Below are 17,119 nucleotides of genomic sequence, written 5' to 3'. Positions count from 1 at the left end.
GCAGTGGAACGCTAGCTACTGCTGCTGCTGCTGCTGCTACAAGTGTTGTCCCCAGCTGGGCAGCCGGGAGGCAGGGCCACATGTCTGAATTCTGATCGATTGGGGCTCGTTCGTCTGCTGCTCGATCTGCACGACCGGCCACGCACCATGTGGCGACCGATCCATCATCCATCGATTCGGCAGCTCCTGCAGCACGCGTGGAACACGGATGGCTGGCTGCTGCTGCAGAGTGCAGACGCCAACCCCCTTTTCCCATCCTACTATTAATATTAATATAACTGTATATTACAACAACAGAACTTTATAATTGAAAATGGATCGTATAAATGCACACAATTATAGAAAAACGAGTCTATTTCTTTTTTTAAAAAATCGCTTGATTTTTCATCTCGTTATCATTGAAGCCATGGTTTTTGTATGCTGTTGGAGGAGAGGAGAACACACAACTGTACATATTATTTACTGGTTGTTGTTGCTGACCTACTGTAACGCTCGATTCACGGACGGGGAGAGAGGTCGGGAACGGTGAGATTTTGGCGGCGACCGTTCGATCCAGACACCCAGTAACCGACACACGGTAGTTAATTTTACAAGCGTCGTCCTTCTAGGTTTCAGGCTATCAGAGTTTACAAGGTTCTCACTGCGTGTACCGTGGCTAAAATTTATCGTCTTGATACACACAGTCCAACAAAATTAACGATGCAGGTGCTTAGGACTTAGCAGGAGTTTACGAGCTGATAAGACGCGTTTCGCAGGCTGATCTTTCTGCTCCTGCTTTCGGTTACGAGCTAATATTTAAATTTTTATATTATATACTTTGTTTTTATATTACTAATATCATGCTTATAAGATTTTTATCTATAAATTATTTTTTGTTTGTAAATATATCATTTCGTTTTTTTCTGAAAACAACCGAAAGATGATCAACTCGGTCTTAATCGGCAGTCGTCGTTTGCATGCGTGGATCATCTGGTGTGATGTGTCTAACGTCTCTCGTCGGTCCGGCGATTTCAAAGAGGCACCACCAAACGCAAGCATCCACCGGTGATTTTTTGGTGTTTTTCGCGTACGTACGCAGGTGTGTGCGTGTGCGACGAAGTAGTAGGTACCGGGCGTCTCATGTGGGACCATGCGTGTATGCACGGGGACAAATGGCGTACACCACCGGTACACACGTACGGCGGCAGATGCAGTACGTGTGAGAGAGCGTAGCGTTCGCGGGGATCTGCTCTTTTTTTTTTTCTTTTTTGCTTCGGCGTTGTTGGAGCATTTTAGGAGCTGGAGATGTCAAAACATGCGAAAACTAAGATTATTCCTAACAATTCATCTATCACATAGTCTATCCTAAAAATAAAAAATAAAAAATAAAAAGGTAAAGATTAAATTAACATCCATCTCATTCTATATTTTTAGATGTCATCCATATTTAGAGAGAAACTCGGTGTTTAGATGTTCTATCCATCCTGCAAAAAAATATGAAGGATGTCGTATGTGGATGATCTGCTGGAGTAAAAAAATATAGAGGATAAAATTGTTTTAGATGATCATTCAAATGAAGATATAGATGACCAAATTTAGATGGTCTGTTGGGGATGCTCTAACATTCATCTATACTTATGCTTATAAACCGAAACTTAATTTATTTACCTTAATTTTATAATTGAATTTAAGATTTTGTCATCGAATTTTATTTTTCGGCATTAACTCCAAGATAGCGAAGAATGCATATATAAATGTTTTATTTATAAATTATTTTTTGTTTGTAAATGTTGTTTGGGTTTTTTACGAAAGAACCAAAGAAGCACCCCCCTAAGCTGCAATTTCGGTGCAGTGCTCGGTTGGTCCCTCCACTAATCAAGTAACCCACTCTCGCTTCTTTTTCGCCTTGATTGAAATCGCCTGCCTTTATACTAAAGTTCTTCCCCCCATGGTGCTCTCTCACTGGCTTTGTTAGATGGTGGTTAACATACGTGGTTCGTCACTGAACATGGCTCGTTGTATTATTATTTCTGACGATGGAGGAGCCACTGATGCCTTCCTTTCAACTTATTCACTGTGCTATTGGAATTAGATTATTTCCTACTTGCTTTAGAAAATATATGTTCCGTAAGGAAAATTTGTTCAACTGTTTAGACCACTTGTTTTAAACTATTTGTTACGTTTGTTTTTTAAAAATATTTAGTTTATTATTATAATAATTAGATCGACAGTGCATGATATTAATTCGCTCGGTAATCTAAATCAAACAGGGCTGACATCGTTCTAACACATATCGCACAGTTGACATTTCATCAATCACGCGAGTTCAACCTTAAAAGTGGATGTCACTTGCTAATAACCTCATCTTTTCACTTCTGCATATATTTATAAGCCAAAATTTAAGATTTTAATTTTTTTATCATAGTTTTTTTTCAGTTTTTAATTTTATATCTTATATAAATATTTTATTTTAATAAGCTATTTTTCGTTTACAACTATGACATTCTGTATATATGATTCTGTGTATGGTAAAAGCTAGCTAGCGGAGGTTCTTGCATATGGGAACAAGCACAACCGCATTTCTGAACCATGCCGACGGAATTGAATGGGGGTTCCAACTAACCTATCGCATCTAGGCCAGCCACGGTTACTGAACTGCAGCGACCCTTCTCTTCTTCCATCCAAAACCAAAAAATAGAAATCTGTGTACGCCCCCAACAACTCATCGTGCCCTTCCCATGCTCCTGTCCGGTGGCCTGACCGTACTGAAAAGATACCCTTCATTTCATTTTCATTTTACTTATCAGCCTTGTACTGGGAGTAACTAACCATTCCTGAATATGGCAATTCGCTGATGAGCTGTTAGCTGATGGCCAAGACATGAAAGATATCCATGTTGTTCGTGGTGATTTGGATCAGCTTTTTTTTATAAAGAAACTAAAGATCTATTTTGATTGCCCTAGGAGCATGTCGCTAATCCACCGTTATAGCAACCTTAGCTCCTAAGATCTCACCTGTGCATTTCCAGGTTTGCCTAGGAATGGCAATTGGACCCACAGGTCTGAGGCCTTAACGGGTTTTGTACCCAATGGGTGTGGGTATGAGTGAATATTTGTACATATGATTTTGTGGGGATGGGTACCCGTGAAGCTATGGGTTTTAGATTCAACCCATGGGTGCCCACTGGGGTCCAAAAAATCTAGCAACACTTTGAAATATTCGACCTAAAACATGCTTATTGTTCAGTATTATAAACCAGGAGCATGAGAATATTGTTGATGCATGATTGACCGTTTGTATCGATATAATTGGATGACCAAACGTTAGAATTCTTCGAGCCTAGTTTTACTTACTTATCATTGTACCTTTTTGTTTTCTTGTTGCTATATTAATCAACCGACTATGTTTATTTGCTTATTCCCTGTATTTAAATATTGAAAAACCTTAATATACTCATGGATATGTCTCGATTAAAATATTTTTTGTTTGACATGTTTTACCCGTGGGTACCCATTGGATTTCGGGTGCCCGGTGGATATGGGTATGGGTTTAGTTTTGTACCCATGAAAGTTTACGGGTATGGGTTTATCTTACAGTCATGGTTTTGTGACCGGTGGGTTTTTACAAAATCCGCCCCAAACCCGACCCATTGCTAGGTTTGCCCCCCTGGATCGTGTCTTTGCAGTTTTGCAACACCTGGACATCACTACGCCGACAGCTTAAAATTAGACAGATGTACCAGCATAAAAGGGTTTAAAGATGGCTGGAAGACAGATGAGTTAAGAATTTTTGGTTTTCTGATAACGATATGAATAATAAGATCAATTAGTGCAAAGTTGAAAATGTATTTTAAAAAGATAAGATGATAAACTTTTACCTAATACTACTTAATTAAACATGTATTAATAAGTCAGATCGGTTTGACTGTGGTCTTGTCCGGAACTGAAATAGTCAGCAAGTGAGAAGTTAGTGGCGAGAGTCTGATATGCTTTTTTTTTTTCAGTTTCAAGCTTCAACTTGTTCTCTTATATCACTTCCATAACTAGGGATCCTCATAATTCAAGCGAAAATTTAAAGGGTTTGAGGCAAACAGGAGACTCGACGGAAGTCCCGTACAAAATGGATACAAGAACGGTCAAATTTACTATAATACCGTGGTAACAGTAAAATGAAATGAAGAAGCATTGTTTTGTGGGCGCAGTGAGATTAGTACTGAGATGAGTGGAGCCTTTGCAGAGTAAGGTAGGACAATGGGTGACCGGGAGATTTTAGCCTACTGTCAGAGCTCACACCACCAACAACATCACAGTGATGAGTGAGTGAGAGGAGGAGGTCACAGGGATGAGCTGCCATCCTTGTACTGTTCCAGTGTTTCTTCTCCCCTTGCCCCCACACGGCCACACCTACACTACACACGGCTACACCCTCTTTTCAACGAGGAGAAAGAAACCCTCCTCTCTCTCTCTATACGGTGTACTACAGTAGTACTACGACGGGGTGAAGTAGGAGAGAGAGAGAAGGCCATTATAATAGCGCCATAGGCCAAAAGCTCCACTGCACTGAGAGCAGCTCACTGTCACACGTCCCAAGAACGGGGGCCAAGGAATCCTAGAATCCAAGAAAGGCACAGCAGCAAAAACAGAGAGGGGGAGAGGAGGAGAAGGAGGAGCAGAGGGTGGTGGTGGTGGTGGAGGTGGGGAAGAAGACCAGTGTGTGTGTGTGTGAGAAGACCACACACATTCGCTCAAGGCACAGCACACTTGTGCGTGTGCCGGTCTTCTTCTTCGTCTGCTGCTGCCGCCGCTTGTTGGAGTGAGGAGGGGGCGATGGGGAGGGGGTGCGTGGCTGCCCTGCTGGGCTGCGCGGTGGCGGTGGCCGCGCTGGTCGCCGTCGTCCACTCCGCGGTGACGTACGACAAGAAGTCGGTGGTCATCGACGGCCAGAGGAGGATTCTCTTCTCCGGATCCATACATTACCCCAGGAGCACTCCTGAGGTACGTAACCGCTGCATTCTTTCAAAGATTGTGACTTTTTTGTTGCCCATTTCGTCGGGGGAGTTTCTTCTGGCGGTTTCTTGGTGGAAAGCGAGGAGCTTGTAGCTTAGTTGGAGGTTTTCCTTTCAGTGTCGGATTATTCGCCAAAATTTTCTGCGAAAGATATGAGAGGGTTCTTGAGATTTTCTTGAAATGCTGCTCTTTTGGTCTGTCCTGCAACTATTTTGGAAGTTTACATTGCTCTGTAGTGGTTTTATGTTCATGCTCCAAGCTAGATTTTTTTTTGGGGGGGGGGTGTAAAAAGATGAGCTTGTTGGGTCCTGCCCTGGTCTATCTTCTCGAATCTTTTGGTGCTGTACTAATTTTTATTCATGCATTTCCTTATCAGATGTGGGAAGGGCTAATTGAGAAGGCTAAAGACGGAGGCTTGGATGTGATCCAGACTTATGTCTTTTGGAATGGGCATGAACCAACTCCTGGAAATGTAATGCCTATTTCTGCAATTGGAGGCCTATTTTTGCAATTTTTACTTCATCGCTAACCCATTCTTACCAGTGTAATGGCACATCAGGAATTTCAATGGTTTTTGCTGGCTTCTTGCAGTACAATTTTGAAGGGAGGTACGATTTGGTCAGGTTCATTAAGACTGTCCAGAAGGCTGGGATGTTTGTTCATCTACGCATCGGTCCCTACATTTGTGGAGAGTGGAATTTTGGGTATCTCTCAAGCCTTTATTTAACAGAAGTAAAAACAGATTACTGATTCTTTTTTTCACTTTTCACCATTTCCTGTTCCGTGTATGTGTATGTTTTACTTTGTTTCTTGACTTGTGCTGCCGTGCAATTTTGCAGTGGATTTCCGGTTTGGTTGAAGTATGTACCAGGCATCAGCTTCAGGACCGACAATGAACCTTTCAAGGTCTGTGGAAGTCTTTCAGCATTTCTGGTCCTTAGACTTGTTCATGTATGCATCTAACTTGAGTTTCGCTTTGCAGATGGCAATGCAGGGCTTCACCGAGAAAATCGTTGATTTGATGAAGAGTGAAGAACTCTTTGCTTCCCAAGGCGGTCCTATTATCCTCTCTCAGGCAAGTATAGTTTTGCTTCCCCATGTCATGTATATGGGGTGCAAGTACATTGTATACATGATTATCTTTGTCTCTGGTACAAATCTCAGAGCAACATTGGTTGAGTAGTGTGCCTGAGGAGTGATATCTCGCTAGATTAACATGCACGCTAACATGTAGTCAGGACAATTTGACTTAGCCTTCACATTTTCCTGGGTTGCTCATGGTATGGTGGTGTTATTGTTTGGATCCAGATTGAGAACGAGTATGGGCCAGAAGGTAAAGAGTTCGGGGCAGCTGGCAAGGCATATATCAACTGGGCAGCAAAGATGGCTGTGGGATTGGACACTGGTGTGCCGTGGGTGATGTGCAAGGAGGATGATGCACCTGATCCATTGGTACTATGATCTTGCCCCCTATCAACTTACTGTCATCAGGTGTCAATTGTGAATGTAATTGAATGAGTTCAATAATGCTTCCATTATCTACAAAAGACGTCAATTTTTAATATTATACCGAATATGTTGATACAATTTTACAATGATACAGAACATGCTGATGCATATTTCTGTGAGTTTGGTGCAGGCTATGACCATAAGAGGTTCTGTTTGTTGTTCTAGGTTTCAAGCATATCAGCATAGCCTGCTCAATTGCTCACATATGGAACATATGGACAAAATTAAAATGATGCCAACAATATTAATTTTGATCATGTAGAATTTCAGTTATGGAATATATATATACAATATCTCATGATTTCGTAGAACAAATTGTTGAAACTACATTTACCTTCTGCTGTTTGAACAGATCAATACATGCAATGGTTTCTACTGTGACGCATTTTCTCCAAACAAGCCTTACAAGCCTATGATGTGGACCGAAGCTTGGAGTGGATGGTATTCTTTTTCCTGAGGAACCAATCTCTTGTCAAAATGTTGCATCCACAATCCACTACTTCCATTGATGCAGTTCATGTCTATATCATTTGATTCTGTTGATTCACAGTGGTGTACAATTGCTTTAATATGCAAAAAAATTTCAGGTTTACTGAATTTGGAGGAACCATCCGTCAAAGACCAGTTGAAGATCTCGCATTTGGTGTTGCTCGCTTCGTACAAAAGGGCGGTTCTTTTATCAACTACTATATGGTATGACAGATAAAGGTTCACTTGTGTTTAGCTTCCCAAAAGGTGACACTCATTCTGGTTGTTTAATTGATTTTCTACTTTCAAAGTATCATGGAGGAACAAATTTTGGTCGCACTGCTGGAGGTCCCTTCATCACCACGAGCTATGATTATGATGCTCCACTTGATGAATATGGTGAGTGAGATTGGCTATAGTGCTCTCTACTAGTAGTGTTCTACTACCGGTATTATTGTTGGTATAAAAATCTCGACCGTTGATTTAGAGCTCAACTACTAGTAGGAATCCTACTACCAACAGTTGATGTGGTAGTGTAAATAGATCCGATCCATTGGATTAGAAGAAATAAACGGTCTAGATTAGTTCTGTTTTTTGCCTACATTATGAACATATTTGCAGCTTTCAGACATCAAGATTGGATTTTTTTAAAAAGCAAAATATAGGCTAGATCAATATATTCTTCTGACCCAATCCATTTTTGGGGGCCTAATATGCAGGACTTGTAAGGGAACCAAAGTTTGGACACCTTAAAGAACTCCATAGAGCTGTTAAGTTATGCGAGCAGCCCTTGGTTTCTGCTGATCCAACTGTGACTACCCTTGGAAGTATGCAAGAGGTCTGTTGTGATAAACCCTTCGCCTCAGTGAAGATACATATTTTATATAGCTTGATTCCTCATTTACATATTGAATCTATATTTCAGGCCCATGTCTTCCGATCTTCATCTGGCTGTGCAGCTTTCCTTGCAAACTACAATTCTAACTCATATGCAAAAGTTGTCTTCAACAATGAAAATTACAGTCTTCCTCCTTGGTCAATCAGCATCCTTCCTGATTGCAAAAATGTTGTTTTTAACACTGCAACAGTAAGTTTGCCATATGCTTATCCCATTATATGATTTACAGCATGTTTCAGTTTTGTATCTTTTCCCTGGATCAACTATATGATAACTTTGTTGACCTTATTCAAAATGCTGTAATCTCTATAGGTTGGTGTTCAGACAAATCAAATGCAAATGTGGGCAGATGGGGCCTCTTCAATGATGTGGGAGAAATATGATGAGGAGGTTGATTCATTGGCAGCTGCTCCATTGCTCACCTCCACTGGTCTACTTGAGCAGCTTAATGTTACAAGAGACACCAGTGATTATCTCTGGTACATTACTAGGTAATGGCAGTTGATGAGTTACACATATCTAAATCTCAATATGCATAAAGTATAAATCTTGGAAATGGTGACTATATAAGATCCCTTTTCTTTGCTAAATTTTGTGTTGATTTTCTTATTATGACAATCAAGAGGTGTCCTTTGTTCTAAGTTTCAGTTTTCACACAAGTAATTATTATACTAATTATTTCATCACCATTGACAGTGTGGAAGTAAACCCATCTGAGAAGTTTCTACAAGGTGGCAAGCCTCTGTCTCTCACTGTGCAGTCTGCTGGCCATGCCTTGCATGTCTTCATCAATGGGCAGCTGCAAGGTTTCTACTCGAAAATGCTCTCCAGTCTCCAGTCTACAATATTAATGTTGTTGGAAACTAGTAGTGAATAAAATTCCCTGCAAAACCTTTTATAGGCTCTGCTTATGGAACCAGGGAAGATCGGAGAATCTCATATAGTGGCAATGCTAACCTTCGTGCCGGTACTAACAAAGTTGCACTGCTGAGTGTTGCTTGTGGATTACCGGTCTGTCCTCTCATCGCTGAATGAATCTGTTCATGTTTACAACGAATGATCAAGCGTATGACTAAGAATTTTCTTTCCTGCCATATAGAACGTTGGAGTGCATTATGAGACATGGAACACTGGTGTTGTTGGTCCTGTGGTGATTCACGGGTTGGACGAAGGTTCAAGAGATCTGACTTGGCAGACTTGGTCCTATCAGGTATATTCAGCATATTGGCAGCCTGGTGCAAGTTAATGTAAGATGAATAAACATCTGTCTTTTTCCATTCCAGGTTGGCCTGAAAGGTGAACAGATGAATCTAAACTCCTTAGAAGGCTCAGGCTCAGTTGAATGGATGCAAGGATCATTGGTAGCACAAAACCAACAACCATTGGCATGGTATAGGGTATGGACAATTAATCTTGTCATAATCATTTGATAATTACTTTTGCCCCCCTTCCCTCAAAAAAAGAATCTTATAATAGTTTGTTTTCATAGGCATACTTTGAAACTCCCAGTGGTGACGAGCCACTGGCCCTGGATATGGGTAGCATGGGTAAGGGTCAAATATGGATAAATGGACAAAGCATCGGACGCTACTGGACAGCATATGCAGAAGGGGACTGCAAAGAATGCAGTTACACCGGAACATTCCGGGCACCCAAGTGTCAGGCAGGTTGTGGTCAGCCTACACAGCGCTGGTGAGAAGATTCACAACAATATTTGAAATTTTTGGCACCTGTTGCCTTCTCTTTGCTGTATCCGGAATGAATGCTGCATTATGTCTCTCTTTGGTTCTATTGTCTACTTAGTGCATGTTGGGAACAACTATATTAACAGTAAGGATTAAACTGTTACATTCAGGTACCACGTGCCAAGATCTTGGCTGCAGCCAACTAGAAATCTGCTAGTAGTTTTTGAGGAACTTGGTGGTGATTCTTCGAAGATTGCCCTTGTGAAGAGGTCGGTCTCAGGTGTCTGTGCTGATGTATCTGAGTATCATCCAAATATCAAGAACTGGCAGATTGAGAGCTATGGGGAGCCTGAATTTCACACCGCGAAGGTGCATTTAAAATGTGCACCGGGCCAGACCATTTCTGCAATCAAATTTGCTAGCTTTGGGACACCTCTTGGAACTTGCGGAACATTCCAGCAAGGGGAGTGTCATTCATCTAACTCACACTCTGTTCTTGAAAAGGTGAGATTACTAATTGGTCTACCTGAAATTGTTTTAAATAATATTCGCAACATAGACTAACACTGGACTGTGTTTGGATCAACATGAATTTCACATAATTTTGCACAAAAAGAATAGTGCTTACAATAATTGTACGGATTTCCTCACATATCACTGAGTTTTCTTTCGCTCGTTTGAACAGAAATGCATCGGGTTACAAAGATGTGTCGTCGCAATCTCTCCCAACAGCTTTGGTGGAGATCCTTGCCCAGAAGTGATGAAAAGGGTGGCGGTTGAGGCTGTATGCTCTCCCGCTGCGTAGGGCAACTTCCTCGCCAAGACTAATTTAAAGATAGCGCCAAACAGGTGAGCTTGTGCTTGATCAAGCAGAGAGAAGCAATGCAGAGTAGAGTTCAACGGTAAAGTATCGAGGCCACATAGCTGTGGCTGGAGGATTAGTGATCAATTCTAGCATTCAGTCAAGTCGAATTTCAGATTAGAGGATTCTAACTCTACTGCATCTCCATGAATTGTTCAGAGTGACCAACTGCTAATTGAGGTTGGTCCTGGGATGGAGTGCAGGGAGAGTAAAGGCAAAAGATTGGTGCATTCTTTTGCTCGTGTCAGTGTGCGTGCTGTGTTGTTTCATCTTTCTTGAAAAGAAGAAAGATGCTGATGAATTGTGCATGTATCCCACATATGGGGAATCGTTTATTGTGCAGTGAGCATGGTATGCCGCTGATCACTTGCTCTTCTGTCATATTTCCGATGTTCAGAAAAAAAAAGTTTGCCAACTCAGCTAATTAGCTTCAGATAAACTTTGCTTCTACAGCGACATGATGTAAAGGGGTGGTTTGTTTGACACACTTAAATTGTCTACGGTTATCACAATATTTTAATTAATTTGGCAAAGATTTGGTTAATAAAAATGAACTCATAGGTTAGCTAGTTCGTCCAAATTTTATTTATAAAAATGAAATCTTATAATAAGTGTGTCTAAACTAAACACATGTCTAACTAGATCAAATTTATCTAAAGTTACGATAAGTTTAGACAAGTTGGGTTATCCAACCACCAAACAACCCCTAAAATTGATTAATCCTTGTAAGGCAATGGGCTTCTGATCGTATGACAGGGAAGATAGCATTTTTTTTTTAATCATTTGCGAAGTTCTTGTCTGAAAGAAATGTGGATGATGTACACAGATAACATAGGGTGCCTTGTCACCAAGTGAGCTCAATCTGGCCGGCAGCGTGCCAGGCATGCGGCATGCAGCTGGAGGACTGGCAAAACATTATCCTGGATTAAAAACATTATCCTGAAGTACACTGGATATTGTACCTTAACTTATGACCACATGAATTATTAAGGGCTTATTTGTTTCGTTGGAAAAACGAAGAAATTGAATTTTTCAAGAAATAATTTCTCTGTGTCCAGTTTGTAGAAATAAAGTATAGGGAACTAAAGGAATATTTTCTTTCCTATGTATTGCAGAGAGAAAATAACGAAAATTTTACTTCCACTTCAACCCATTGGAAAATTTTCGTGTGCATATATTTATATTCCTCCACGTTTTCTATTAATATATATTGAAACTCAACCAAACCGAATAAACCCTAACACTTGAGAAGGTAGGGGGTGCATGCATGAATGCAGCAATAGCTCAATAGTAAAGAAACAAGTTGGACTAGTAATAATTTTGCATCTCATATATGGGACAGGACAGCCCCGGTGCACATTCAGAAACGAACAAATGATTGTGATGAAGAAATACGGCAACAGCTAAACCGACATTCACGCGGCAAAAGAGAAAAAAAAAAAGAGCATGCAGAATAGTTTACCTCGCCTATCATCCAGTCAGCTGAACCACCAGGTCCAGCACGCTCTGAAGTCTGAATGCCCTAAATGCTGGTCAATCACCCAGGGAAAAAAAACAACAATACTCTGATCAAAGCAAACAAAAATGCAGTGTAGTAAAGAATAAACCAGCAACACAACCAAACTGGCACTCTGATTAACTAAGAGCGAGCTTAATAGTATAGTCAACTATTAACTCCAATTCATCTATAGTTAATTCATATAATAGTTAGCTACAAAATATCAATATATGGTCCTAAATGTTATACACACATTTTGTCTTAAGCCCGTGTGCAGCTGACTACAAATTAGTAGCTCACCTCTCTCTTGTCTCACTGTTATTACTGTAGCTGCTCTAATCTTGATAAAACTAGCGATGGGGGCAAACGCGCGATCCTGTTCCTGACAGTCAGAAAGCAAATCTGCAGCCGCAGGTCCAGGTGCAGATGCAATAATAAAAGGGGCTTCCTTTTTGACGATTTGCTCCCCGTCCACTCGACCTCGCCCCCGCGGCCCCGCCAAGCGCGCGTGTTTGGGCGCGCGATGCGGCGCCTTTTTCTGCTCGTTTGATGGCGAGCGAATCAGCGGCCTTTCGCTCGCTCGCCTCGCCTACGCGGTGTTGTTGGGCCGTTCCGCGCGGTCGTCGGCGGCGGCCCAAGCAAACCAACCCCCCCAAGCGAAGCCCCCAAACCCACCTAAATCTCACGCGCGAAAAGACTAACAGATGAACGCCTGGGCGTCCGTTAATTCGTGCTAACATAAATTTCTATATGCAAGTCTTTTTTTAAAAAATACTCTCTACATATAAAACTTATATATAAAATTTTCAGTGTATAGTCTTTTATAGATACATCTTTCTAACATATTTTTAATGTATATATCTTTCTTCTACCAGATATTTTATATGTTAAATGTTTCTGCACGTATAAATTTTTCCATATACAAATTTTCTATGTATAAAAATAAATTTTTATACGTATAAACACAAAATATAAATTTTATTTATTTACATACGTAGAGCTGTTCACACGGATTAACGTGTCCAAGGGTGTTCGCCCGTTATACCGACCCCATCAAGATGGTGCCCGTGCCGCGCAGCGCCCCGTCCACGCGCGCGCCCGCACCAACGAGCGGCCGGCGCACGGGCACCGACCGTACGTGCACTCTCGCTCGACCAAGTACATTTAACGTCACCTCCATCCTCACACATGGACTGTCCTCCCACCTGTCTCTCTTGTCTCCCTTGCTCTGTTTCCTTCGTACCAAAATAAATTAATTTTTTATTTTTTTATAATTTTTTATTCTTCGTCTTATTCAATTTTTTGTGATTGATATTTTTATTTTTGTTAAATGATAAATTATGAATAGTATTTTATATGTGACTAATTTTTTTCTAATTTTTTGAAAAATTTTCAAATAGGAAGGATGATCAAACGTTGATACGAAAACTGAACAATTGATTTTTTTTTGAGAGGGATGGAGTACTCATCATGGCGGTCAAAATGGGTGTGAATCATTCACTCGCTCAGCTCATTCATGCTCATGCCCACCACGACGCCCACAGACGAGGCATGTGTGCAGATGCATCGCCCATGCATTTTCCCAAACGCCAAATTATTGCTCACTCCCTCACCAGTTTATCTTAGAGCTTTTTTATTATCATTTTAAACAGTATCTTGACTTGAGTACAAATGTACATAAGCTACTATTTTTTTACACTAAAAATTTTGGTATCTTAAAGATATTTCTTAGTAATGGTAAAAATCATATTTATCTTATGGTCCTGATCAATATGTTGGGTTTCTATCTTTTCACTTGTACTTATAAATATGTTTATAAGTTAAATTTTAAATATTATATTTAGAGTTGATTTTAAGATTTTTTTACCGAAGTTTATTTTATAGGTTTAGTTTTTAGGTCACTAAGAATAATTACGTAAAAGTTTATTTATAAACTATTTTTTATTTATAAATATGTTGTTTGAATTTTATTTTATAAAAAAAAACAAACGATCACCCGTCGGTGTTGGCTTGGTTGACGATCAAAGCGGCCGATCCATCGATGCGGTGCCGACGCTTCGTGGAAAGTACGAGATCTTGATAGCAATTGCGGCGAAAAAGCTGGGGGGAAGACGACGACGCTGGATGCCGGAATAAAGATGCAACTCTGGATTGGATTAGGGCAGCTTTCGATATATGGGGTGGTAAGTTAATTTATGCGGTGTGAAAAACGTAGTAATAGATTAGTACATAATTAATTAATTATTAATTATTAAAAATAGAAAATAGATTAATATGAATTTTTAAAACAACTTTTCTATAGAAAATTTTTATAAAAAATATACCGTTTAGCAGTTTGGGAAGCATGCGCATGAAAAACGAGAAGAACAAGTTAAGTAACCAGCGCGACGAACGCGGCCTAGATTAGATAGGTAGAATGATGGATAGATACCTTTTATTTCTGTCTCTCTCTTTCTCTCTCGTTCTTGGCACACCTAGCTCCTGCTGTTCATCTACTACGCTTCAGCTTTCATCAGCTGGGAGGAGCAAAAGCTATGCCCCATCTGTCCCTAGCTAGCTCTGCTTTTGCAGAATCGCAATTGCAACGGTAGTGTGCTCTTCTCCTCCGTGTCTTGTAGGCGTAGGCACACAAGAACGTGGTTGTTGTTGATCTGGATCGGAGCAACGGAATGTGACATCAAAAAGGCGACGCATCGAAAAAATCTCGCCGTCTGAATTTTAATTTTTTTTTTGGCTTTGCCTTTTAATTTGCATCTTCTTCTTTTGTGCCCATACTGGTCGGCATTCGTCTGAATATTCCATCAGTCGTGCAAGTGAAGCAGTTCACCTTGTACTGATGCTCATGAGCTAGCTCTACTTGTGGCAACTGAATCGATCGTACAAGTAAATTATGTTCGAAGTGAGCACAAGATCAGTTGCTAGTTGCTGCCTCGGGATGCAGGCTCCTTTCTGCTGTATAGATAGATGCCTAGATGGTCAATGTTTATCTGCAAAAATCTACCATCCGAGGGCACTGTTTATCTCTAAAAACTTTTCTCAAAAACATTATATCGAATCTTTGGACACCTAAATAAAATATTAAATATACATGAACATAAAACTAATTATATAGTTATAAAAGAAATCGTATGACGAATCTTTTAAGCCTAATTAGTGCATAATTAGTCATAAGTACTACAATAATCAATATATGCTAACGACGGACTACTTAGACTCAAAAGATTCGTCTCGCGATTTTCAGACAAAATCTGAAAATTATTTTATAATTAGACTACGTTTAATACTTTAAATGTGTGACCATACGCGCCGATATGACAACTAACGGGGCTGAATATACAAGACCAGTATAAATAGTTGTGGCACATGAACAATCATTGGCAACTGATGTGAACGACGATGATCCACAGATCGAACAGCTGCTGGCTGGCATCTTCCACAAGGCTGCTTCGCGAAAAAGAAGTCAGAAAAAGACGACAAGAAAAACAACCCAACTCCAACTGCAGGCTGGGGGCGATGACTGATGACCATCTAGACAGGGTTAGGGTTAGGTAGTGGGCTTGCTCATCAGCAGCTTAAAAATGCGGTAGTAATGGCATCATCCGTGCGCATTTCACGTGACTTGACGTGAGAAATTCTTCTTTATCGCCCGTTCGGTAGAGAACCATTTCCGAACGCAATGGAGCGCATTTCCTTTTTGTTCTTTTGTCCTCAATTAAAGATTACAAGGTGCAGTTTTTTTAATTTCAGTGATCAGCAGTGCAGTTCTTTGTTGCTATTGTGGCTCTTGTTTTTTTTTTTTGTTAATTCTCAATTGATTCAGTCTGGCATTAACTAGTGCAACATGCTTCTTGTTAATCCCAATCCGTCCTTGACAAATGTTACTATGCGTTTGTTGCATCGTGATTACCTACGTTATTACTTTGGCTAAAATTAATCTGAGCCTTTTGTCTGAACTCAGCTGTTCATCTTGCGTGGAACTGCCACTTGTTTGTCAGATATCTCTCCTCTTCTCTTCCTCCTATCCTATCTTTTCGTTTGATATGACAGCTTTGTGTTTGCATGCGCCGATGATTGGTCACATTCAGGCTCTTGCCAATTGCCCTGAACAGCAGTCTCTTCTATGGACTGGTCTTGAACAGTCGCTGAAAGTACCACGAGTTTATTCTCTATTATCCTACAGTATCTCTCAAATGGGAAAATCATCAGAAACTTCTGTTGGTTATAGGCCCCCACACCGTTCTAGCAGATCGACGAATCATGTCTCGACACGCCGATGAGACCTAATTCCAATGACGATCTATCAGAATTGAGGTCATCTTGATCGAGAAAAAGCAAAGAGGACAAGCTGAGTCCTGAGTATAATCACTGATGAAACGTACACAAGGAGCCTGCAATGGCGTTGGGTGGCACAGGACAATCTGAACAGGTCTGAAGTTTCTTCAGTCTATCTTGTTTTCAGGCCAACCGAAGGGGAGGCCCCTGCAGAAGCGTCTTCATTTCAGGAACCGACATGAAATGCTAGGATCTGTTAGATGTGGGTGATTCAATCTGATGGGATGTCCATAACTAAATGTGACATGACCTGTGTTTCTTGAAAAGTAAGGATTGTGAACTGCACATTTCTAATTATTATGGCCTGCCCCTCTAAAATGGAGTACTTCTCTATGCCTTGCATTAGACTTGAATGTAGTTGCAAATGATTAATATGTGGTATCTTCCCCTATCTGTAAGGAAGTTATATGTGGTGGGATAAAGAGTAAAAGTAAATAATGAAAATGTCAAATTAAATTCACCCAAACCTATGGAGATACCTATCATGGCATTGAATAGTGTGGTAGTTCATTGAAGACTATTTCGTTTCCTTGTACAGTAACAAGGCTTCTAAGTAACACAATCAGATGCTACTGTGTAAAAAATAAATGAGATGTGACCTGTGTTTTTTGGTAGTAAAGACATGCTAATGACATTCACAACGATTTTCTTGAAGAAAAGCAAGCCTCATGATGAAACTGAAATAAGTACTGAATTATTTAGAATTTTCTGAGAAGAATATTATTCGAAATTACTTTCTTACGATTGTACTTTTACATCGCATAAGTAATATATTAATATAGTAATATCTGTTTAAACAATTATCTTATCGAAACAAAATACGCTATATATTTTAAAACGAGGGGAGCATCATTATATGCATTCGTTGTCAATTATATACTC

At 40.3% G+C, this 17,119-nt stretch overlaps 1 protein-coding gene across 2 annotated transcripts; it reads left to right on the top strand.

The window, feature by feature from the left end:
• The first annotated feature begins 4,441 nt into the window (after positions 1-4,441).
• On the top strand, positions 4,442-10,803 carry LOC102718907 (beta-galactosidase 5). Of its 2 annotated transcripts, none has more exons than XM_006649387.3 (19): positions 4,442-4,973; positions 5,362-5,457; positions 5,577-5,689; positions 5,825-5,891; positions 5,968-6,060; positions 6,294-6,437; positions 6,847-6,935; positions 7,082-7,187; positions 7,274-7,361; positions 7,682-7,800; positions 7,888-8,049; positions 8,173-8,351; positions 8,557-8,666; positions 8,762-8,871; positions 8,960-9,070; positions 9,144-9,257; positions 9,350-9,552; positions 9,716-10,049; positions 10,231-10,803. In XM_006649387.3, exons 1-19 carry the CDS (start codon positions 4,806-4,808, stop codon positions 10,348-10,350), a joined length of 2,526 nt encoding a protein of 841 aa, XP_006649450.1. In that variant the 5' UTR covers positions 4,442-4,805; the 3' UTR covers positions 10,351-10,803. The 2 variants fall into 2 exon arrangements, with proteins under 2 accessions (XP_006649450.1, XP_040377693.1); XM_040521759.1 differs by lacking the exon at positions 4,442-4,973 and adding an exon at positions 5,262-5,285.
• Positions 10,804-17,119: the final 6,316 nt, after the last annotated feature.

This window comes from Oryza brachyantha, chromosome 3, assembly GCF_000231095.2.
Source record: "Oryza brachyantha chromosome 3, ObraRS2, whole genome shotgun sequence".
Classification (NCBI taxonomy): Eukaryota; Viridiplantae; Streptophyta; class Magnoliopsida; order Poales; family Poaceae; genus Oryza; species Oryza brachyantha.
The sequence above is the reverse complement of the archived record's forward strand: the minus strand, read 5'-3'. Positions and strand labels throughout refer to the sequence as shown.